Source organism: Silurus aristotelis (genome assembly GCF_946808225.1).
Source record: "Silurus aristotelis genome assembly, chromosome: 12".
Lineage (NCBI taxonomy): Eukaryota > Metazoa > Chordata > Actinopteri > Siluriformes > Siluridae > Silurus > Silurus aristotelis.
Genome location: NC_139585.1, coordinates 18,015,351 through 18,040,665, shown reverse-complemented (window position 1 = coordinate 18,040,665; position 25,315 = coordinate 18,015,351). Strand labels below are relative to the sequence as shown.

The following is a 25,315-nucleotide window of genomic DNA, read 5'->3' as shown; positions in this document are numbered from 1 at the left end:
ATTTAGCGATACTTTCCATGTTGTGTTGGTTTTTCTCTAGGTTATTGGGTTTCCTCCAACTATCCAAAATACAAGTAGGTAAATTATTGACCGCACTAAATTTCCCTAATTGTGAATGCTGCCCTGCTATGACTTCCATTCCATATGGGGTAAATCCTCATATACTTTGCCACTAGTGTTACTGAGATACAGCTGTTGCTGAAGATGGATAAATATTAATTTTAATACCAACACTAATAATAACTACTAGAATGATAATTTACTTGCTGCTATATTTATCTTTACAGTCAGTAGGTTAGATACTATTGTTTTAATTGTTTTACTTGTAATCCAACACTAATCGGTTGTCCTGACTAGTTAGTGTGTATTTGTTGTATATTTATGATATACCCTGTCGTGTATTTGCACTTTGCTGTTGTACTGCTGTGCACTGCATAAGAACCCTGAATAAAACATTTCATTAATGTGCAGCAGAGGCGCTCAAATTAGGGACAGTCAGCCCAAAGTTGACCCGTGGTGAAATTTCCCAAATATAAGAAGGGGGGGGGGGAATATGCTATTTGTAAAAACTTTAGAAAAATAAGGACTTCAAGTCCTTAATAAGAGCTTACTCAATAGCTGTATTAGGCATTGAACTCCATTGTGCAATAAACTGGATTGTTTCTGATTGTAATAAAAGCTTTACTGAACTAGATTTTTTTTATAAAACCGCATAAGATAAGCAGTTACAGATATGCAGAGAAAACCTATATGTTTACTATATATTTTTTATTTTGAAATATTTTGAAATCATAAATTAGATGAACCATGGAAGCTTGAATTTTATGTGTAATGTTTTATATAATGCAACATTAATTTCGTTCCACAACCATTAATCAAATTAGTTTTTTGGCCCTTCCTAGGTAAAAATGTTGTGCCCCTCTGGTTTACAGTACAGAGCAGCACAGAAGAGTGACGAAATCAAATAAAACATCAGCTTAACTTGTCATGACTTAATATCGCCAGAAGGTGGCGGTGTGCAGCTTTCTCTTTATGTAGACAAAACACAAATGACGATGAAGGCGTAGGCGTGGTGCATTGTGGGAGCAATCGCATGTGGATAAGGAAAGATTAGCAGCAAACGCTAAGAGTATATCGTGCGTTTTTATCACCTGTGTATCAGTTTATAATCGGATCGTGTTTGTTCGAATAATTAAGGAAATTATCATTTTACCTGTGAAACGAATGAAGTGAAAAAATAGTCTCAAGTCTGCATGTTTCGGCATGAGCATGAATTGTACAGTATGTGTGTAATGCTGTGTGGGTTTGACACACAACAACAACAACAGACAGACAGCTATAATTCTGACATATTTGTGATTTAAGAAGTGTCCATGGCGTCCAAAGCGCCTTTCACTGACTCTGACACTGCTGATGAAGCTGTCAGATCAACATGCGACGATGCGTCCATATGCAAAAGGTACAGATAATAAAACGCTTCATCACCAGAGCTGGGCGATATGACACTAATCACCGTATCACGATTCAAGATTTAGCACGATATTTATCAAAAGAAATACGGCTTGCGAAAGAGTATTATTCCTGTAGGGGGCGATGTTGTTTAGTTATTTTTAAAATGGCTGTAAAATTTGTTTTATTTGCATTTCTTTTGATTTAAAACATATATTTATAAAAAATAATATTTTTATTACTTTGTGATATTTATTTCTTGTCAGTTCGTAGTTCAATTGTGTACAGCTTATAATTATTTTAAGTTACGATATCTGGGAAATTTGTATTGTGCAAATATATCACAATAACAGTAATATGTTCATATTGACCAGCTCTAATCACAAGTCTGAGCATATGCACACGGCTGTAAGAGCTCTATTGATGTGACCAGTAGAGGTGTAATGGGTGATGGGTGTAACTGCTGGATTGCTGGTCCTCAAGATGTTTTATATATGAGTATGAAACCTTGCAGCTGAATTTTATGTATGTTAAGAGTTCATTTGTGGTGCCAGAAATAGAAAAGAAGAGGGAATTACATTGCTCTGACTGAAACTATGAATCAGTGTGTTTTATTATTGAAGTAAGACATTGTGAAATATTTTATATATTTTGGAGCAGCAAGGAAAATTTAGTTTTTGGGAACGTTTGAGTTCTTGATGTTTTTGTATCAGCATTATGTTAAGGATGCTGGGGGGGGGAAGAAAGAAAGAAAGAAAGAAAAGGAAGGTGTTGGACCCAGTACTGAGATATAACTGTTATCTGTTATCTTAACAGTAGAAGTTAAGATCATGTTGCGAATGAGGCTGCTATAGGGGAAGCATACAGGGTACATAGTGAAAGGCAAGAACAGAAAAAATATTCCTTTGTTACAAGGCTGTGTAGTATCATCATTTATTTTACTGACTGACAGCCTACTTGTTTTTTTGTCTTAAATGTAATAGATTCATTTATTTTGATTCAGACTGATTTTTATACTAAAATGTGATATTGATTTGTTTTCATACTAAGGTTTGCAACAAGCAAAGGATACTGGAACGACCCCTACATTCAGAATTTTGTGCGTCAGACGGGTGAACGCAAGGCCCCTGAGATTAACCGAGGTAAGAGCTTCTTTCATAACATACGTACATTACACACATGGCAGATGTCTGGTAGAAATGCTATGGGACAGACAACTTCATTTTTGCATATATTATAGTTATTCTTTCTATTTTGATTTTGCTTGTAGGGTATTATGCCCGTGTCCATGGAGTGAATCACTTGCTTGATGCATTTCTTAAAAAGACTCATTGTGACTGCCAGGTGGTGAGTCTTGGAGCTGGACTGGACACCACTTTCTGGAGACTGAAGGTTTGCTTAAAATAAAATCATGTTTATCTGTCAATTTTGTATTTCTTTTAGTGTTTTTATATGCCCATATACTCTTTCTGACCATTTTTTAACCTTAATATATTTTAATCAGCTGGCAAAATTTTTAATAAAACTTTTTTTACTGGTAGGGTGAGAATACTTTGCCGAAAAAGTACTTTGAAATTGACTTTCCAATGATTGTCGCCAGGAAGATACACCATATCAAGTAAGGTGTAGAATGTATTCCTTTTATTATTATTTCTGCATTTTGTCTCCGCCTGCTGGTAGTTAATGGTAATGATTATCGTTATTGCATGACATATAAGGGAAAAGCCTGTAGAGGGAAACAGAGGCTATAAAAATATGAAATAGGGAAAATAATAGTTTTTGGGTTTTTTTTACAGTTTAGTAAAAAGTTTCAAAAAGCATTCCATGGTTTTATTTACAGTACATTTATTTAATTAATTATTTATGAAATGAAAAACACAACTTTTTTAAATCTCTCAGTATTTTCAGTAGCTTCATTGTAGCTGCAGACACTGTCTTTACTATATTTACTTTGAGACAAATTTGGTATGCACCTTCACAGGTGGCCTGTCAGTCAGATTCACTAATCAAAATTTATTTCAGAAGTGATTTTATAAGTTTCTTTCTTTCTTCCGTAAGTGAATTACTTTTAAATGCTCTAGCATCTAGAAATTGTGTTCACATTTACCGCTTAAAGGCATAAATTAAATGCAGATAAATGCCTTAGCTTTAATGCAAACAACCAGCAGTTTCCTCTTCTGCATAAAGCCAGGTTAGAACTACAGAGCTTTTTAAGAACTATAAGACAAAAACATTCCTCAATTGATCCAGAGAAAATTGTTTAATCTATTCAGAAACTAATTTGTACATAAAAACACAGACCACCTTTATTTGAAAAATGACATTATAATAGATACAATTTTTAAATGATTGTTTTATTCGGATAGGATATAACAGAATTGTGATGTAAAAAAAAAAAACAAACATGATTTCTGCAGGACAAAACCTCAGCTGTCGAAGCCCTTGATGGAGACCCATTCAGCTGATTCACTCCTATTAGGTAATGAGAAAAACATGAGTGATACTGTTGCCAGATGTAGTTTTCAAGAGCAGTTCTTATGCTTATACATGATTTGTTGACAGATGGTCACAACCTGGACTCAGACAGATACTGTATCATTAGTGCTGATCTCAGAGACCTCCCAGGTTTGGAGGAAAAACTCCGAAAATTTCACATCAATACAAAGTAAGTCGTGTGTTTCTCATCTAGTTTTTGAAGTTTTTGAGTAATAGATATAAAAGACCACATATGAAATATAACAAAAAAAATAATCATCTATAGTATTTTACTTTACTTACACACACTATATATAGTGGATAGAAAAAAGTCTACACACCCTTATGAAATTGCGGGATCTTAAAATACCCAGTAAAGACGGAAATAACTACAACATACAAAAAAACACCTCGATTGAATAAGTTTGCACACCCACACATAATAGGGGCTCAAACTGTCCTCTGAGTTAAACAGTCACATTTAAAATGAGGCCTGTAGGTAAATGGCATTCACCTGCCATCAATTAAAATGATTCAGATTAAAAGCAGATAAATGTCAACTGCCATAGTATTTGCCTGAATGTTTGGGATTGCATTCTACTAAGAGAAACAAGGAGAAATTGCAAAGCTTAAATTCTGAAAGTTGCCAATCAGGAGAGGGATATAAAACAATAGTCCAGTAACAATAAGTTACTGGACATACTATATAACACTGTCAAAAAATGTGGCACCTCAGGACAACTTTTTAAAGTTGATCAGAGAATGAGGAGAAAACCTTCTGGCAGGTACTGGCCTCTCCTTGCATGTGACTACCATCTCCTGTATTCTACACCAGTCTGGGTTGTGGGGTATTTCAAAGAAGAATATTTAAGCCTGTCCAAATTACGCCAAAAGATTAATTCACTTAAACCAAAACGTAGGAAAATGTGTCATGGTCGGATGAGACAAAGATTGAAATCTTTGGCCATAATTCTATATGTTTGGTGCGAAGCCAATACAAAGAGTCATCCAAGGAATACCATACTGACAGTGAAGTATTTTAGGGTGGTCTTCAGGATTTTTGCATTTTAAAAGGACAATGACCCAGTATGGAATGATATTCCAGGCAATATTCAAAAGGAATTGCAAATTGTATTTGCAATTGCGTTTCCCAAATGTGGACACTTACATTGTGACATAATCCAAGCGCAATTGCAAACCTCGCATTACCGCTGCCGACTGCCAAAGTTCAAATGGAAAAGCAAAGTCCATTTGCAACTGTATTTCCCGTGTCTTACGAGTTATGACCATGTCATATTTAAATAGCAATATTAATTACCACTTTCTCGGCGTCACGTGTGTGGCCTGTCAAAACTCAAATGGAAACGCAGTTCCTTTTGCATTTGAAATGTAAACAGTAATGCAAGGTTTGCAATTGTATTTGGATTATGTCACAATGTATGTGTCCACATATGGGAAACGCAATACAGTGTGCAATTTATTTTTAATATTGTCTGGAATATCATTCCATAACGCAAAACACACATCAAATTCAGCAAAGAAATGGCTTCAGAAAAGGATCATCAAAGTCCTGGACTGGTCAAGCGAGAGACCAGACCTCAAACCCATTAAAAACCTGTGGAATGACCAAAAAAAACAGCTGTACGAAGGAATTTATAGGATTGAAATTTACAAAGAAAATTGATGAAGTCTTAGATTGAAGTCTAAATGTGTAAAGTTCAGGAGACTTATTTACAAAGAAGTGATGCCATAATAAAGGGCACATTGTGTTTCTACCAATATTAGTTGGGAGGAGTGTTCAGACTTAAGCAGGGTGTTGTATTTTTTATTTATACATTTCAAAAAAAAAATTTGTTTAATTATAACTTAATTATAAACTTAATTATTAAATATTCCTTATTATATATTTTTTTGTTTTCTTAGGCTAGTTTTGTATTTAAAAATCATAGTAAATATGTAATCTTTAAAAAAAAAGCTGCAATAAAGGAGTGTAGACATTCTATGTTCACTGTATACAGTGTGATAGTAAATCTGTTCAGTTGCATAAAGGCTGTGGGATGTTGGGTGAACACGCACATACTTTGTGAGTCAGGTTTTAAAATGTTACGTTCATTGACGTAACAGGAACATAAACAACACCCCAAAAAAAACAGTGGGCTTGTCCAGCCACATTGGCTTGATATAATTTTCACATTTATTGTTTGGTTAAATATCCCAGTGCTGTTGACCTTCACAGCAACAGCACACCAGGGATTTATTAAAATATTCACATGTGCGTCAAAAAAGCTCATCTTCTCGGATGTGCGATGCTGAATCTTGGAAATGCTTACAAACATAGACTGTCCACGGCATCAGTGGCCTCGATTTCAAGGACTCTTGTCTCAGACGCTATTCTTTAACTTCCTCTGAGTAACCCCGCAACCCCCCCATTAACAGTACATGGCACTTGGCATCACTTCACTCCAAATTATTCTTGTCTTGTGTATAAAATAAGTTTGACTTTTCTCTAACAAACACGCTATGTGGCCAGAAGTATTTGGACACCCGCCCTTGACAACCCTTTGTGATCCTTTCCCAAACTGTTCCCACAAAGTGGAAAACACATGTATTTGTTTGCTGTGGCATTACAGTGTCTCTTCAGTTGAACTGAGATGTATAAACCTGTTCCAGCCTGATGATACCCCTGTACACAAAGTGAGGCTCATCAAGACGTGATTTAATAGAATGAATTATATGAAATTGAGTGTTCTGCACTGATCCCTGACCTCAATCCTACCCTCATCTTTGGGATCAACTGGAACACTGACTGGACTCACCCAGCATTATTGCCTGATCTCCCTAATGCTTTTGTGGTTACAAATCATCAAATTTTTGCATATTGTGAAAGCCTTCCTGGTTGACTGGAGTTTATTTAATAGAAAAGAGTGATACATTTTGGCCTAGTAGTATATATTTTCTTCTATTTAAATTTGAAATACAGTAATCCCCCGTTTATCGCTGTGGTTACGTTTCAAAACCGCCCGCGATAAATGCAGTATTGTATTGTAATAACATTTGACTTCATTTTATAATTAATAATTATATTTTTATTAAGAAATTATTTTAACATAAATTCCCCTTAAATTTTTCAGGTCTATTGTACTATCCGCGAGAGACCGGGAAAATCAGCTAAATAAATAAGTTATGTGGCAAATGCAATTCCACGATAACCAGGGGCACAAGATTTGAACCGCGGTAAAATGGGGAATTACTGTATACATTTCTATTTAAGTATAATTAATACTCTTAAGTTCCAAATTTTTTTTCCCCTGTTAAAGTGACTATAAACTGACTACTATGCTATCATGTATACCATTTGCGGTCAGAACATATTGATGTCTTGATGTACCCTGTGGCAGTGCTATAGGAGAAATGCAGCTGCTTACTCCACCCTGCTTGTCATTGTTTAGTTTTATGTCTTCACTTTCTTTCCAATTAGATTGCCAACACTCTTTGTTTCTGAATGTGTGCTGGTATACATGACCCCAGAGCAGTCCTCCAAGCTGGTGCACTGGGTTTCACACACTTTTCACACTGCCATGTTCATCAACTACGAACAGGTAAGATACAGGTATAATCAGTGACAATCAGTTTGTGATTTAGGTTGATGTCCCCAGCAAAGAGCACCTGAGAACCTGAGCAATAATTTAACACAAATATTAATTATAGAAGTAGTAATGTAGGGTCAATGTACGTTGCATTCATTTGTCTGCAGTCTGTGAATATGTTGTTCTAGTTTATGTCAAATTTATCATTTAGGATTGTTAAATTAGAAATAGTGTGCACTGACAGGCATTGATCATATTACCTATTGTGAGATTTTTGAATACTATACTTTGTGTAACACTCAGTGGTGGGCCGTCAGGGCCAACAAAGCCTTCTCTGCTGGTCTAAACATTATCAGAAGCACTGACCTACATTTACAATCCAAATTCTAATATTTGTTCCATGAAATTATATAAATTTATTCCCAACAGTTTATTTTCTTCATTTTGTAGTGTTTCTCTTGGCTGCACTGCTTTTAATACTTGTTTGTGGATGTTAGATTTTTTGTCCAATCAGATTTCAGTCTCTATGTGCTGCCATGTCAATCTAATCTGCCCAGGGCCTTCAAAGTCAGTTCTGCTGGCCTTTTTACCATAGAGAATAATATCAATGAGTCTGTTTCTTTAACCAATCAGATTTCATATTTGACTCACAGGGCAGCTAGCTGGCCCAGAATAGAGTCAGCATTTTTCTGTCCTCTGATTGGTTGGTCAGAGGGAAACTTACAGCCAAGTTCAACTGGCAAAACACATCTGTAGCTCTCTAAACACAAATACATCTGAGACTTTTTTATGCATAAATACTTTTTAAAATACTTTTTTAAATACTTAAAAATACATTTTAAAGAAAAGTTAGACTTGTCTCAGCCCGGGAGAGGGTTTATTTGCCACTTCTAGACCAGTGAATACAAATTATGAGTATGTATCTCTGGTGAGTAGGTTGTATATTATTTACATTTTTTATGTTTTTGTCATGTTATTAGACAAATATTGATTCTGAACTGCTCTAGATGATGTAGGTGGCACAGTTGTGGTGCTAGTGTAGAGGTTTGGAGTTGTCTTAACTGGGTTTCTTAATTTGGTAAAATGGTAATCACCCTCCATATGCGAAATGCTTCTCTCTCTGTAATGCCACACGCTGTTCTTTTGCGTTTTTCTATAGTATTGATGGTTTCTATAATGGCGACGTGATGGAGGTATTAAGAGGCCGATTAAGTCGGGTAAGTGCTCACTGAAGGCCCAGGTACCAAATGCACGGCCCGCCACTGGTAACTAATAGTAAATAAATGTCATTTTGTCTTTTCTCTGCCTGCTCAGAAACAAGCTGCTTTCTTCTTTTTTTTTTTTCTTTCAATATTGAAAAAAGTAATGAAGGCATGGCAAATTTCTTTTTATTATTACAAATAAAAAAATGTAAATGAATGCAATGTACATGGACCAGAACGTAATAAGCAATATAAAAGAAGTAGCATCAAAGTGAGTGAGGCTGTTATACAGTTAACTAGGACATTTCTTTCATTTGTGAGCCTCTTTTTTTTTCCAGGTGAACATGGCTGACCGCTTTGGGCAGATCATGATTGAGAATCTGCAGAGACGACAATGTAATCTGGCTGGAGTGGTTGTGTGCCAGTCCTTGGATTCTCAGGTAAAAACAAACAAAAATCAATATTTACAATAAAACATATAAATCAGACATTTGCATTTAGATTTACATTTATGGCATTTAGCTGGTGCCCTTATCTAGACACCCTTATCTCTTCAATTATTTCAGTTATCCAAATGAGCAGTTGAGGTTTAGGGGCCTTGCTCCAGGGCCAAGCAGTGCAGTGACATCTTGGTGGGATATAAACTCATTGTGCTCCGATTAAAACATCCAACATCTTAATCACTGAGCTACCACCTCCCAACCTTGTTTTCACTGTGGACGCTGGTGGTATTGAATAACAATATATGGTCAAAAATATTTGTTAACTGAAGAAAAAAAACTTTCTTAAAACATTTAGCCAACGTCATTTAGACAATCACAGGATGTTTTTTTGAAGAGCTGTTTGCTCCACACATGTGGGTCATACATGTTTTTGTTTGTGACTAATTCTGTGTTTAAGAATGGGAACGCTTGCCACCTTGCTGTAATTAATCAAATACATTTTTACAGTTTTATGTCCGTTTGAACACAAAGCTTAAATTTAAAGCTCATGGTTCTTAAATTTTCATGTGAGAGCGTTTCATTATATATTACTTGTGTATCGTGTAATGCCCAACACTGTCAGGGTCAGATGTGTTTTAGAGCCACAGCTGTTGCTGTTGACAGAGTCTCACATGAGTTTCAACATGCAGGAGGTCAAATGCAGTTTAAGACTGTACTGATAATTTAGTTCCAAAATGTAAATGTATATGCTGAAATCTTTTGTATTTTTTTGGTTCTATCCAAATACTGAATTAGAAAGGGTTTTTTTTCTTTTTCTTGTTTCTTTGAAAGTCAGACAAATAGATGGTTTGTTCATGAAATCTCTTTCAGAAGGAACGCTTCCTGTCTACAGGATGGGAGAGTGTGAACGCACTGGACATGATGGCAGTCTATAGCCTGCTTCCTCAGGAAGACATAAGCAGGTACAGGATGTGAAAAAAAGGCAGCTTGTGTATTGTACCTATGGGATATCATGACTAACCCTAGTGCATTGTGCGTGACAGAATCTGGGTTTGAATTGTTACATTCACTAGAAACAATGTGCTTGGCACCATAAAGAGATTGGGCTTGCCGTTTGATTTCTCAGAATGTCTTATGAGAATGTTTACATTCGCAGGATTGAGAGACTGGAGTTTTTAGATGAAAAAGAGCTACTCCAGCAGCTCCTACAGCACTACAGTATCTGTTGGGCAGTGAAGGACACGCTCAATCTTGGTGAGCTTAACTATTTCTGCATTCCTTATCACATCAGAGTAGATATTTTGAGTGTTAAAAATGTTCAGAAATAATAGGCAGTTTTTTTTTTCTCCCTTTCTTAGGCATTTCTGAAATTGGGTTTTAAGTTTAACTGCGACCTGGTTGGGAGGACTAGAAGTCTCTGTGCCAAGGTCAACATGAATCGGAGGAAGTCATTTCTGCGTATTTTTCCTTTATGACGTCAATAAAAAAGATGAGACCACAAAATTGTCTTATTCTACCTTTGTTTACTTTTAATATCTCCCCTGTGAGGAGATATGGTGCATATTTCAGTTTAAAATTAAAAGAATAATAATTAAAGCAGCAATGATGACTATTACTATAATAATAATAATAATAATACATTTTGTTGTTGTTATTATTATTATTATTATTATTATTATTATTATTATTATTATTGGAACAGCACATCCTGAAACCCCAGTCTGTTTTTAAAATCTTTGTTTGGGAGAGACCTTGCTGATGCAGTATTACTACCTTGTGTCTGGTTGCTATGCTCAGTCTTGTCCTGTGACATGAAACTGTATTTCACAACCTCACCTTAGTAGCAGAGTTTGTCTGTTCTTCACCCAGTTTTCATATATTTTTATTTAGCAGCTCGATTCATAAAATCATACAGATATTAGTCAAGAGCATCACCTAATGTTCACATTGACATTTAGAATGGGGATCTCAGTAACTTTAAGTGTGGAATAGTTATTTACTATTTTATCAATAAATATGTAATAATACAAAAAAAACCTTGCTGTGTACAGGGGGTCTGCAAGCTGAAACGTGGATGATAGCGATCAGAGGAGACTGGGGAGATTGGTTTGTGCTTACAGGCAGCTTATAGTAACCTTTATAATCATTCTTTACAACTGGAGTTATCAGAAAAGCATTTCAGAATACACAGCACAGCAAAATCTACAACAGCAGAAGACTACAAAAGGTGCATCAGCTGAACAGGAATCTGAAGCTGTCATGGGCACGGACTCATCAGAACTGGACAGCTGAAGACTGAAAAATGAGCAGGTGATATTTTTTCTAAACTTGCTGTTTAGGTGAGCATATAAGAAAAATATTCTAGTTTTGGCTCACTATTACTCACTGTTCACTACTCACTAATCCTCAGAAATGTCTAATGTACTCTGCATATTAGTTATTGTACTGGTGCATGTGGAGAGTACCTGAATTCTGGCAAATTGTCATGAGCTACTAGGCACTAATTTGCTTGAAGAGTAATCGCATTAGCAATAAAATGATATGGCATGCCATTCAATTACACCTCATGCACTATGCTATAGTGCATACACCTCATGCACTATAGTAATCTAAAGTTTACGTCTTACTATTGTTATATTTATATTTTGTATATTTGTCTAAATCACAATTGTACCACTGAATTGTTAAATCCTGTCTGCACATTTTGGCAGAATCTTTTAAACAAATAGGGATTCACAGTGGACACTGGACCCTGACATCAGGAGAGTTTTTCTTGTGTTTGAGGGTATTTCAAGAGAAACATTAACCCAATGTGACCTTGTACACCACAGAGGTCAGTGCACTGTATCTTTCCCGAAAAAAAAAAAAAAAAAAAATTTCAAAGGTTTTTATCATTTTCTTTAAATGATCATCTGTCTGATTGACGGGTGCCAAATATTGCATTTACTAGTTGACTTGGACACCATATGCATCACGTATACGCTGTTGTATACACATTTTATGGCCTACAGATAAGGTGGTTATAGATAAGCAGTCCATAATCTTATACCCATCACCCCTGACTCTTTACTGCCCTGCACAAGTGGGTGGTTTCTGTGTATATTGAAGGGGTGAAAGAAAGTAGGAGGGGGGCTGCATGGTCCTCCCTCACCCTTTTTCCCTCCCTCACATGTACTTTTATCAGTGTAAGATTGGCAGACACGTGGACAGTGAGTTGGTGACCAAAGAGAAGCATGACTGAGTCCAAGTGTGAGCTTTTTACTGTGGCAAGTGCAGAGACAGGCCAGTGTCAGAAAGAGCAGGCTGCCCCCATGGGTTTCTTCGAGCGCTATGTACAGCCCTGCCTGGCCGAGCTCATCGGCTCTGCTCTCTTCATATTTGTAGGGTGCGTGTCAGTCATCGGTAATGTGGAAATCACCGGTAGTATTCAGCCTGCTCTGGCACATGGACTGGCCCTCGCTATTGCTGTTTCACTGTTTGGAGAAATCAGGTCAGTACTTTAGAGCTCAGTATACAATTTAGTAGTTTATTCAATTCTAGCTATTATTATTTTATGAATAATAATATTTAGAACAATGCTATTTTGTTACCTCTATCTTTTAATAGATTTGAAAATAAAGGATTAGTTTTGTATGCCTAATAAAATGCCAAAACTACTTACTGTAAAACATTGAAATTGCTTGTATTTCAACTCATCTACTGTTTGCATTACAATATGATTGTGATTGAGTTGTGATTTTCTTAGTGGGGGTCACTTTAATCCAGCTGTGACGGTGTGTGTGTACCTTGTGGGAGGAATGGAGCTGATTCTTCTTGTTCCATATGTACTTGTGCAAATATTCGGTGGAATGATTGGGGCAGGTCTTGCCAAAGTAAGACTACTTTGCATTGTTCAATTATACTGTTGTGATATTTTGTCTAATAGTGTTTTTTTTATTTTAACACCAATGTGCCATGCCTCATATTAATTAATTAATAACTATTCCTATAATAATCATTCTATTTAATATTATATTTCTTCCATAGTCATAGACTTCCATAGTAAAAAATACTAAATAGTATTATAATGCTTAAACTAGCCAGCTATTGAATGTTTTATGTCTTTTTCATCAAAGCATGTTTTAATGGAAATTATTGTGTTTGCTCTAGGCCATCTCCCCAGCTGATAAATTCAGTAATGCATCAGGGGCTGCGTTCACCGCTGTCAGTAGTAACGCTGATGTAGGAGCTGCTACTGTGGCTGAAATAGTGATGACTCTCTTCCTGACCATGGTGGTCAGCATGGGGGCTGTGAATGGAAGGACACGTTGCCAGTTTGCTCCCTTCCTCATCGGCTTAACAGTGACAGCGAACATCCTGGCTGGGTAAAATTTTATATGCACTAGGGGGGTTATACTGAGCATATACTGCCTTGTTATTCCAGCAGTGTCCTAGTCTTACTCAAGAAGTGCTTGCCTACTGGGTGTATTAGTGTTCTCTCTCTTTCTGTCTATATATAGACAGACAGACAGACAGACAGACAGACAGACAGACAGACAGACAGACAGACAGACAGACAGACAGACAGACAGACAGACAGACAGACAGACAGACAGACAGACAGACAGACAAGGGCTGTCAACCGATTCAAATATTTAATCGTGATTAATTGCATGAATGTCATGAGCTAACTCGTGATTAATACCAAATTTTATTTGTAATAAAAATACTTTAAATGGATGCTTTATGCAAATATATATATATATGTTTATTATTAGTGAAACCATACTCAACATAGAGCATGAAGAAAAAATATGTTTTTATAAAATGATGGCGTTGTAAATTACATCAGGACACCAAATGGACATTTTGCTATGTTTCCACATGGACGGTTTTAATTGCCAGAAGTATGCATCATGGTGGATTTTCATGCTTGATTTGACTTGGAGCATCAGTAAAGCAAAGGTTTAGTGATTTAAAATTGTCCAACAAAAATGCACGCTGCATTAATTGCACATTAATAATGTATTTTTTTAAACAGAGGTATGGTCTCAGGAGCATGTATGAATCCAGCTCGAGCTTTCGGACCAGCTGTGGTGGCAAATCATTGGGCCTACCACTGGGTATATTGGATTGGACCTATGACTGGTGCTTTGCTCACTGTCTGCATTGTCAGGTATTGAACACCTGCAACAAATTCATTTTTAGATAGTATATAATTTTCTTAAAAATTTGTCCAAATTGTATAGAATCTGAATAATGTTTTTCACATTTCTGTCTGTTCTTTGTTGTAGGTTGTTGATGGGTGACAAGAAGACACGCATTATATTTAAGTGATGTGCTGCAGCTTGAGAGTCATTTATGACAGTTTGACAAAGTGACCATTTGATGATACTGTCAAAAAACTGTTTAATTTTACCTTGTTTGTCTAATTTGTTTCTTGTTCTTCATTATTTTTCAAACAAGCTGAGTGTAACAGACTAACAACTGCATATAAACTGTATAAAGCTGTATTGTATTTCTTCTAATCTGCTGTACAAAACAAATCTTCTACCTGTTTAACATTGTGTCTTCCTATATGGTGCAGTATCATGTATAAAATAAAACGTTTTTTATTTGTTTGATAATAATTTAGATAAAATCGTTCCTTGTGCATGGGTTTGAACAAAATTTGAAAAACCTTGGCTTTGAAAAAGTGCAAATTACTGCAAAAATGCTGACCGTGTGTTTTATGCTTTAATATTTAGGTGAGTGCTTTAATTTGTGTGAGATCAAAATTCAACAACCTTTATATTTCAGATCAAAGATCAGCATTTTAAATGGAATATTGCAGTATCTTAACTGAGTGAAGTGATAAAGTTAACACAATGTTGGACAGTCAGCCAATCTGATAAGCAAATATAAAGCACAGTTGGGGTTTTATGGTGAAAGATGTAGTCTAGATAAACAGTTTTTTACACAGTATATGATACAACAAACTCAAATGCCACTTGCAGCAATACAGTCGCTTTAGGAACATATAGAAAGTAAATATCCACAGGTGGGTTACTACTGAAATAATTGTGTGCTCTAGTCCTACCGAAAAGGCCAATAATTGCATGTGTTTAGTTTTTTTAAACAGTATAAATTCCCAGTAATTAGTTATTCCAAATAACAGATCAAATTAAAAGTAAGATAAATATTATTGCTTATTTTGCTTCAGCATGCAAAAATGCAAGACATTAAACCAAGTACCAAGTAAAAAAAATTTTAAATCTAATATTTAATATTATATCATATAATAGAATACAAATCTTTTCTTCAGTTCCATAGCTGTTTTTGCTGTTTGAAGAAGAGTAAACAGTAATAGTAATGACTTAAGAGAGGGAACCCATTATTATACTGTTATACTACACAGTACTCGGCTCCAGAATAAATGCAACCTTATGTTTACAAAATGCCTTAAATCTATCAGTTTACTCTTGCAATGAACATATGAAAGAACCCCTGTTATTATCCATTTTCATGAATTCATGATCAATGTTAACTAATATAATATATTTAACAAAAGAGAAAATTTGTCACAGTTGTTGGCACCCCTGAAGATCATTATGAACAAAATATGACGGAAGCATATTCCTACTGTCCAAATTATTATTTAAGTTAATCTAAGATGACACAGGGAATATATTCCCTTAGTCATTCCTCAACAAAGAGAAGATTACAAAATAGAATTGATGCAAGTGTTATGACCTTCATAAACCAAACAATGGCTATAATACAGATTCCAAAATCACATAAAAATGGTTCAGTGATCACCGAAGTTTTGATATGGTCATCCCAGTTCCTTGCCCTATTAACACCTGAGGGCACAGCAGAAATAAGTGCCCACAAGGGGACTTGGGGACCCTGAAATATGTGATTCAGTATCATGATTCCTTACATTGTATTCTCCAGTACTGAGGCTTCAGTGGTGAGGTGTTGTTATGCAAAGTATAAAATTCATGAGTGTTAGTAATTGTGGCAAGTTGTCAGAATATATTTCTTTTTAAATTAAAAAAACTAATTTTCATATTTTGGTGAAACAAAGCTAATTAACTTAAAATTTTAGCTGATTTGTTTTCTTAAACCACTGTTTAACATAGGTGCCAGTCATTCCGGAATATACTATATATCCTTCCACATAGGTAAGAAAGATTTATTAATCAAATAAAAAAGCGCAATAAAGGCTAATGCAATTAGAATTTTGAATGAGCTATAGAATTAGGGCAGATTCTGTTGTTGCTTCTGACCCGATTAATCTTTAGAGTTACAGCTATGGAATCCCATTACATTTTGTTGGTTAAAATTTGATAGGACTAATTTACTATTCTGATGCCAGGTTGTTTGAATTTTCCTGCATATGTGGCGTAATTGTGCATATTGGTTTATGCAGTCTGGACTCTTGTAATGAGGGTCAAAGTAATTAGATGACTATTGTGTCAGCCAAGTGATAGTAAAGCAGAGATATTTATAAAAGCCAGCACTGAGGTTAGCAGTCTGTTACTTCTTGGTTACTCCTTTAGTGAGCATTTAAGCTGCAAGAGATTGTATATACTTGAAGATGGAAGAAGAAAAAATGGAGCTTAGAGAGATAAACAGATCAGCAGAAGACAAGTTCACAAAGGTAGCAAAACCAAGCAGCTTTTTTGAGAGAATAATTCAGCCATGCATTGCTGAGCTTGTGGGAACGATGTTTTTTGTCTTCATTGGCTGTGTGTCAGTAATTGAGAATGTTGAGGCAGCTGGTCGTCTGCAGCCCGCTCTGGTGCATGGGCTGGTGGTGGCTGTACTGGTGGCGTGTATGGCAGAGATCAGGTAGCATTTTTTTGATGTATTGTTTTCTTTTCTGTCGTTACATTAGTTGTATAACTTGTGTATTTGTTAGTTCCAAGTTCTAATGTTTTAAAAAATGTTTTGGCTTCACAGTGGATCTCATTTCAACCCTCCATTTACTTTGGCTATTTTCCTATGTGGAGGAATGCAGTTAGCAATGGTTATCCCATATCTTATCAGCCAGCTTGTTGGAGGTGTGCTTGGTGCTGTCATGTCAAAGGTAGATCCAGTTATATAAGCTTTCAAAAGTACCGATGCAATTGTTTTGCAGTTAAAAACTATATCATACTAGCAGTTGTTAAATAATTATATTTTAAATGATTATTCTATGATTTTATATTAATGACATCAAAATGATTGTGTTTTTCAGCTCATGACATCGAGGGAAAACTACATAAATGCCACTGGTGCAGCTTTTACTATTCTTAAATCAGATGAGCAGATAGGAGGTGCTGTCTTTGCTGAGATGGCAATGACCTGTCTGGTGACTATGGTGGTGCTGCTGGGGGCAGTTAATGGAAAAAGTAAGAGTCCCATGGTACCTTTTTTGGTGGGCTGCACTGTGATTGTCAACATCCTGGCAGGGTAAGACAAAAATGATCTTAACAAAATAACCATGCTTGTTGTTTTATAACTGTTATGCACAGTATTAGCATCTATTTACATTTTTTTTATGCTGTTTGTCTAAATTAGAATGCATTGATTAACTAAATCTGTCTTGTAAATACATTTACAACAAAAAAGAACTAAGAAATGTTTCTAAGTGAATGCTTATTTGGTTTTATTACTCAGAGGTGATGTATCTGGCACCTGTTTGAACCCTGCAAGAGCTTTGGGACCTGCACTGTTAGCTGGTCACTGGGATTATCACTGGGTATACTGGGTTGGCCCTATTGGAGGAAGTTTAATAGCTGTAGCCCTTTTAAGGTGAGGCTAAGATTTGTATTTAATTGCAGAATGATAATTACAGCATGTTTTTTAATTTAGTATATTATATTATATAAGTATATATGTACTTATAGATTCTAATTTATGTGAAAAATCTTTTTAAGGCTCCTGCTTGGTGATGAGAAGATTCGAGTCATTTTGAAATGATGTCACAGGATCTGAAAATCAAAAGAATCAAGAAGAAAATGAAGCATGCAGACCTGTTTATTCAAGATTCTCTTGTGTTGCTATAAGAGTATATAAATGTTTTTAAAGTTAAATAATGGTAATAATAAACAGAACCTATTCAAATAACTATATAGATATTATGGAGAAAAATTTTGTGTTAAGTCTTTATATATATATATATATATAATAAATTACATTATGTTATAATTAGGATTTCAGACATATACAGGTAGTCGTCGACTTACGACCTACACAACTTACGACCATTCGACTTTACGACCGCGCTCGCTAGCCGCGCCGTACGACAGTGCGTACCAGCTTCCGGCATCATTTCACAGTACTGTAGATATAGCCTACTCTACTTATGATCAAATCGATTTGTCGGTCCCAATCGTGGTCGTAATTCGACGACTACCTGTATATGAAAGCTATGTAAAAGCTTTGAAGGTTTTGTCTGTTTTTGTTAGGGTCTGAAATTCTCATTATAACATCACTTATGTCATTTATAATAGATATATCTTATAATTTCAGACCCTTCAGAGAAAAGCTTTTACAAATCAGTTTTATATACACATAAATATATACATTTTCTTTCAATTTTTGATATTTTCAAGCACAGGAGAATGCATTTAGTAACATATTTTACATTATACATTTACATGTAGCTCTCAATAATCCGTGCTCAAATTCTTTAATTAAATAAAACAATTATTATTAATTATTATTAAAGAAATACCACACCGGTTTGCCGTAGATTCAACAAAATATGGTAACACTTTCCTGTTCCTGACTAAACTTAAGAGATTAAATAAATCATGCTGCACATGAAGACATTAGGAAACACACCCAAAATCCTAAGTTTGGAACAAAACCAGAAATCTCTTGTATTTCTGCACATCACGGGCAACATCAATAGGCAATATATTTGCACATGATCTCGGTGTAAACTCAGTGAGGTTCTTTTATAGCCTATAAACGTATGCTTATCAACTCACTCACAAGGTTAATGCAGGTAAAGTGAATCAAGTTTTATTTCTTGTACACAATCCCAGCATTCACTAAAGCCTAATAAAAGTTAGAACCCTATATAAGCTGTGTTTATAGCCTGAATGTTTTGAAAGTGTCGGCTATAACTATAACTATTTAAAAGAGTTTTTAAGAAAGTATTGTCAGTCTGCACTCATGTTTGACACCTGTAAAAAAAGGGTAGCTGAATTAAATGCCCACCTTTAATTTCAATCATCTATGTGTGAAAACTTATATGTTGTATGTTAGAGCAATGTGCACATCTTTATTTAAAATCAAACTAACCTGCTTAAAGAGTCTAGTTTATTTATTTCAAGCAGTTCTGTGATAAAAACAAATACTTTTCCTAGTTTAAATGTTCCTAGTAAAAATATAATATTTACTATTCAGATATTAGAAATTCTGAAGTACTTCCTTTAGTACTACCGCCAATTTATCTCAATTCCCCCTACTTACCACCTTAATTATAATAAAATGGTCTACTGTGGGGATTTGAACTACATTTCTACACATTAAACGTGATAAATGGCACACCACACATTTATGCACAACCCCTACATTAGCTTTATTATTCACATACTGTATGAGTTTTATTCCACAGCATAACGTATGTAGATTGGGTAATTAATGTGTATACAGTGGAACCTCGGAGCTCGCGAGGGTTAGGGATCAAGACCGGTCGCGAGTTCCGAATTTTCGCGACCTTTTGATACGCCCCTTCCAACCCAGTAAAAACCTAAAGAACACTATACGAAATCGATTTAAATGAGTAAATAGCAGTATTTCACTCCATAACACTTAATTATTAGACAATTTTAATGAGATAAACCTTGATTAGAAATGTTAAAACTAGCGTTTTGAGCAGCTCGCGGTTGCTCAAGAGCCGATCTGAATGAGAGTCGCCGGTCGGAATGAAAGTCGCGAGCATGCGAGGTCGCGAGCGCTGAGGCCGCGAGCTCCGAGGTTCCACTGTACTCATATTTTAACAATATTTTCCAGACACGGTTAGCGCATGCCTGGCAAAGAATTTCTCAAGACATAGATGTGCCTCAGCAGTGACATTATTTGGGAAGTGATTTGCGATTACCCCAAGAATGTTGTGGGACAGGATCTGAAAAGTAATAAAATAAACTCCACAACATTATTCTGGAGGAAGTGTTTATTTCTGTACAGCCCAAACTGTGGGGTGTCAGTGATGCAGTAGCATTTAGCTATACTTTATGTATAGGGTTAGGGTATATGTCATCTTTTTTCTCCTGAATATTCTCACTCTTTATTTTAAAATGACAGAAACAAAAGTAACCAATAATAATAATAATAATAATAATAATAATAATAATAATAATAATAATACCTCAGAGCACCAGAAAGGTCATCAATATTATTGACAGCATCTCCAAGATCCTGCCATGACCTTCTTCTCATGTTTTTTCACTGAATCACAATCTGACCTCATGTTTCATGTCAGTGAGAAAAGTAGGTATTGGTCTGGGGAAAGAACAGTAACATTCTGCAATAACAGTGAAAATAGGGGTTCATTTGCAGGGATACAGAAAGAACAGAATAGAGCACAGGTGCATAGATGCAGATGTAGAAAGTGAGAGCCTCACTGCTGAGCTGATCAGCACATGGAGCAATCTTTGCCCACATACTCTTTACGGCCTCCTTGTCTTTTTTCGAGAGACTTATGTAAGGTTGATGTGTTCTGTCTATTTTAACTTGTTTATCCACTAGTTTTCTTTATATACATTTGTATTAGAGCAGCCCCTCCCAAGATTCACTGACTTGCGCCACTGAAACTCTTGCAAAAAGTTTGCGTGCTTTGAAAGTCTGCCAGCAGTTTATTTAACACTTATGCGTATAATATACATATTTTTTATATCCTCACATATTTCATTGCTATTTCACAGCTTTTCAGATATTTCAGAATACATTTGTATCATATTAAATTTGTCATAACTTTTTTATTTCATTTTGTTTTCATATTTAGGACTATTTTTATTTACTTTTGTTTTAAATGCATTTAAATATAAAATAGAAAGAATAGTCTCAATTTAATTAAAAAATGTAATGGAGCAATTATGTCAAAAATGTAGCATGAATGGATTAATTTTGCTGCTTTGATTTAGAAAAGATTTATGAATTTGTTTATTGGGCCAAGCAGTCAAATTAGGTCCAACCACACCCAAAATAATATGTTTTCCTACTTCTTATTAGGCTTTCTCTATCAAACGTGCTGTGTGTGTTTGAGTGTGTGAGTGGTGGAAATAACAGCACAGACCGTACCATTAAAGTTACTTTAAAATATAAATTTAAACCTAACTTAATAAATAGTACATAATATAGGGTAAACCACAGTTTGATTATTTATGTACCAGACAATGATCATGCTCTGAAAAAAAAATGTGTAAGTTTCATTTGTTATAATTAATGACCCATTCTGCAGTTATCATAACATCAATTAAAACCCAAAGTCTCTTCACATTAGCCAGAAAGTTAAAACTGAGGTATGGAGGTCCCTTTTAATAAGACAATGATCTCAAATATAGATGTGAAGGCTAGCTTGTCTAGTCTAAACAGTTCGATTCAGACAGCAGAAAAGGTTAATGCTAGCTAATATATGAAATAAATGATGTCAGACCAGACATAGCAGCTTGCTGTGTTTGAAACTGATTAGCTGCAGACTGCCCATGCTTGTGAGCATCAGAACTGGGCCATAGGGCAATGAGAGAAGATTGAAATGGCTTAATCTGAGGAATCATGTCCAGCATAAAAAAGAGCTGTTGCAAAGTCCAGATACCACACCACACCTTCTGAAGTCTTCTGGAACCCATGCCTCCAAAGGACTGAACTGTTTTAGCAGCACAAGTTGGATCTACACAATATTGGGCAGGTGGTTTTAATGTTATGACTAATCATATTCACTTACTCTTAATGAATTAGCATTTTCTAATTTGTATTATTTAATGGACTTTTTTTTGTTTGTTAATTGTTGAGCTGCAGCCTAACAAACCCAATTACAACCATAATTGTTGTTTAAAAATATGATACACTTGAATATTGAACTCTTTTATACAACAATTATTAAGTAATATGGTACTCTTTTCGGCATAGTAGCTATTCGGCACAAGCAATCTCTTCATTTTATTCTTCATTTTATCAATATTAATATAAGGTCAATTAAATATTAAGTCATGTTTAATCTTAATATTAAAATAAATATGAAGTTAAATGCAACGATTAATTGCCTGCTGTGTATGATGACTAATTGGACACTGTCAGCGCTACATTTGCATTGTTATACCGCTAGAGGGAGACAACGACCCTAAGGCAAACGCGAAGTCGCGGGTTTTAAGCTTGCTTTTAAACCTCAGGTTTGGACTCATTTAAATGTATCCGTATTCTCATCCTGGAGGTAAGAGCTGCCTTTAGCTATTCTATTAATTTATCAAATGAAAAGAAGGACCATTTAATTGACATGAAATCGCATTTAATTTTACAGCGGTTATCTATATACATTATGAATATTAAAGAAAAACAATGCGGTGGTACTGATGAACCTTGGTCTCCCATTAGAATCTTGGAAAGACATGGCGAGACACATGTAATGATGATGATGATGATGATGATGAGTGATTTTTTTTCTTTTCTTAGAAACCTCCTCATCTAAACTTCTCGGCCAGCACTGCGGAAAAAGCTGAGAGATACTTGTCGGTCGCTGCGTGTTCGATGGCTGAGAAGTTTTCCCCCAAATGACAAGCTAAAGTCACCAATATGCAGTGGTTAAACAGCTGTGGAAAGAAGGGTCATTGAGTGTCAGTGTTAGTGGATAAGGACATTCTGAGAATGAACTATCAGTATTAAATCTACAGGACGCTGTTGGAAAATTGTGTGCTTTAGGTTTTAGTACTGCACAAACTAAACCCAATCTGAGCTGAACCTTGAAGTTGGTCGGATGTATTCGCAGCTGATAGGCGTGGTATCTGCTGAGGTAGCCCAGGCTGCTGGTGAACTCTGGAGTGCTTATGTGTGTCGTTCCTTCTGCTATGGCCATCACAATCTTCTTCCCGAGAGAACGTAGATGCTCAGAACCGTGACTGAGGTCCAGGTGACCGTAATATGTCTTAGTTTTGGGAAACGACGTAAACATTCTATACACAAGATGGGGGAGAGAGAGAGAGAGAGAGAGAGAGAGAGAGAGAGAGAGAGAGAGAGAGAGCGAGAAAAGGGGAGAGAGAGAGGGGGGGAAGAGAGGGGGGGGGGGGAGAGTGATGGAGAGAGGGGGGGGAGAGAGAGAGAGAGAGAGAGAGAGAGAGAGAGAGAGAGAGAGAGAGAAAGGGGGAGAGAGGGGGTAGAGAGAGGGAGAGAGGGGGGAGAGGGAGAGGGGGGGTAATAGAGGGGGAGACAGGGGGAAAAGAGAGAGAGAGAGAGAGAGAGAGAGAGAGAGAGAGAGAGAGAGAGAGAGAGAGAGAAAGGGGGAGAGAGGGGGGGTAAAGAGAGGGAGAGAGAGAGAGAGAGAGAGAGAGAGAGAGAGAGAGGAGAGAGAGAAAGAGAAGGGAGAGAGAGAGAGAGAGAGAGAGAGAGAGAGAGAGAGAGAGAGAGAGAGAGAGAGAGAGAGAGAGAGAGAAAGGGGGGTAGAGAGAGGGAGAGAGAGGGAGAGAAAGGGGGGGAGAGAGGGGGGAAGAGAGAGGGAGAAAGAGAGAGGGTGGGGGGGAGAGTAATAGAGAGCGAGAGAGAGAGAGAGAGAGAGAGTGATAGAGAGAAAGAGAGAGAGAGGGGGGGAGGGAGAGAGAGAGAGAGAGAATATAGAGTGATAGAGAGAGAGAGAGAGAGAGAGAGAGAGAGAGAGAGAGAGAGAGAGAGAGAGAGAGATGGTGCAATTAATGACAAGAATAGAAGGAGCGGTAGGCTACTGAGTAGGCAAAAACCTGTGTGTGTGTGTGTGTGTGTGTGTGTGTGTGTGTGTGTGTGTGTGTGTGTGTGTGTGTGTGTGTGTGTGTGTGTGTGTGTCATACCTGAACAGTGCTTCACTTCCAATTTCTTCTGCCACTGGTATCATGTTGTGCCACAGATCTATAAGAATTTGTTTCTCGAGCTTTGACAGCATTGTGCTCAGTAAAGGCGTGTGTTCGAGCTCATTTAAAATACTACAGGAAAAAAAGAAAACAATGTTTAATAAGTTATATATTTCGTAAAAAGCAGCCTGTTATTTAACCATCGTGACAGCGACCCAAAACTCTAAACTATACTCAGTAGCTCCATTTCAGCACAACGCACTACATACAAACTGTACAGTTCAGGCGGTAAACTCAAAGATCGTCACGTGACCGTGCGGCGTGTGCGTCATGACAAGAGGCGTGACCTGAACCGCAGCCAATGCGACTGATACAATTAAAGGGAATCTGTTAATTTAAGATGTTTGATTAAGATTTTCCGGGAAAAAATCCAAAGCAAATCTCGAGACGCTGAAGAAGAAATGTAAAAGCAAGTGCATATAATAAAACAGCAAAGAAGCAGTAAGGCTTTATAAAGTACAAACTGCTGCCCTCCGTCATGTACAGTTTCATCTGTAAGACACCTGATGCAAAATGATCGCTTGATGTGGGAGTGTTAGATCAGAAAAAAAAAATGTGTAGGGCTGAGGGTAAGAAACTGTAGAGTCTGTACAGTAAGTAACAGTAACTGTACAGTATCATAAGCTGTCATCCATACCCTTGATATATATATATATATATATATATATATATATATATATATATATATATATATATATATATATATATATATATATATATATATATATATAGAGAGAGAGAGAGAGAGAGAGAGAGAGAGAGCGCAGATGTGCTTACAATACAATGCGCTGTTTAAATGAGTGGCATCTACCACATTAGAGTTCCTCTGGTGGTTCTTCTAATAGGGTCTGTACCACCCTGCAAATAAAGGTTTTTATTTAAGTGCAATTAGGTCAAGTGCCAGTTAATCAAATAAAGAAAGCATTGTGGGTCATGCAGTGCATATTTCCAGATTTGTGAAGAACCTGTTTGTGCAATATCAGTATTAGCATATTTGATATATCCAATAAAACTTTTCTTTTTTTTTTTTTTTTTTTAAGTTAAAGGTTTTGACGTATCACAATTTTACAGAATGGGAGGGGATCAACATGCCCACATGCACTGTAGGC

At 36.2% G+C, this 25,315-nt stretch overlaps 4 protein-coding genes across 5 annotated transcripts; 3 read left to right on the top strand and 1 right to left on the bottom strand.

The window, feature by feature from the left end:
* The first annotated feature begins 1,039 nt into the window (after window positions 1-1,039).
* On the top strand, window positions 1,040-10,659 carry lcmt1 (leucine carboxyl methyltransferase 1). Its single transcript, XM_083556037.1, has 11 exons — window positions 1,040-1,459; window positions 2,500-2,591; window positions 2,720-2,841; window positions 2,991-3,067; window positions 3,867-3,928; window positions 4,012-4,114; window positions 7,403-7,523; window positions 9,052-9,153; window positions 10,027-10,118; window positions 10,313-10,410; window positions 10,515-10,659. The coding sequence occupies exons 1-11, from the start codon at window positions 1,374-1,376 to the stop codon at window positions 10,535-10,537; spliced, it is 978 nt and encodes a 325-aa protein (XP_083412163.1). The 5' UTR covers window positions 1,040-1,373; the 3' UTR covers window positions 10,538-10,659.
* A 1,080-nt stretch (window positions 10,660-11,739) lies between these two features.
* aqp8a.1 (aquaporin 8a, tandem duplicate 1) lies at window positions 11,740-14,765 on the top strand. Of its 2 annotated transcripts, XM_083556040.1 has the most exons (6): window positions 11,740-12,646; window positions 12,902-13,028; window positions 13,306-13,520; window positions 14,177-14,311; window positions 14,430-14,473; window positions 14,505-14,765. In XM_083556040.1, the coding sequence occupies exons 1-5, from the start codon at window positions 12,390-12,392 to the stop codon at window positions 14,470-14,472; spliced, it is 777 nt and encodes a 258-aa protein (XP_083412166.1). In that variant the 5' UTR covers window positions 11,740-12,389; the 3' UTR covers window position 14,473; window positions 14,505-14,765. The 2 variants fall into 2 exon arrangements, with proteins under 2 accessions (XP_083412166.1, XP_083412165.1); XM_083556039.1 differs by having other exon boundaries at window positions 14,430-14,765.
* A 660-nt stretch (window positions 14,766-15,425) lies between these two features.
* On the top strand, window positions 15,426-18,272 carry aqp8a.2 (aquaporin 8a, tandem duplicate 2). The gene is made up of 5 exons (XM_083556041.1): window positions 15,426-16,971; window positions 17,083-17,209; window positions 17,360-17,574; window positions 17,782-17,916; window positions 18,042-18,272. The coding sequence occupies exons 1-5, from the start codon at window positions 16,718-16,720 to the stop codon at window positions 18,082-18,084; spliced, it is 774 nt and encodes a 257-aa protein (XP_083412167.1). The 5' UTR covers window positions 15,426-16,717; the 3' UTR covers window positions 18,085-18,272.
* A 4,332-nt stretch (window positions 18,273-22,604) lies between these two features.
* hbae4 (hemoglobin alpha embryonic-4) lies at window positions 22,605-24,452 on the bottom strand. Its single transcript, XM_083556020.1, has 3 exons — window positions 24,147-24,452; window positions 23,072-23,282; window positions 22,605-22,922 (listed from the first exon to the last, which is right to left on the bottom strand). The coding sequence occupies exons 1-3, from the start codon at window positions 24,236-24,238 to the stop codon at window positions 22,794-22,796; spliced, it is 432 nt and encodes a 143-aa protein (XP_083412146.1). The 5' UTR covers window positions 24,239-24,452; the 3' UTR covers window positions 22,605-22,793.
* Window positions 24,453-25,315: the final 863 nt, after the last annotated feature.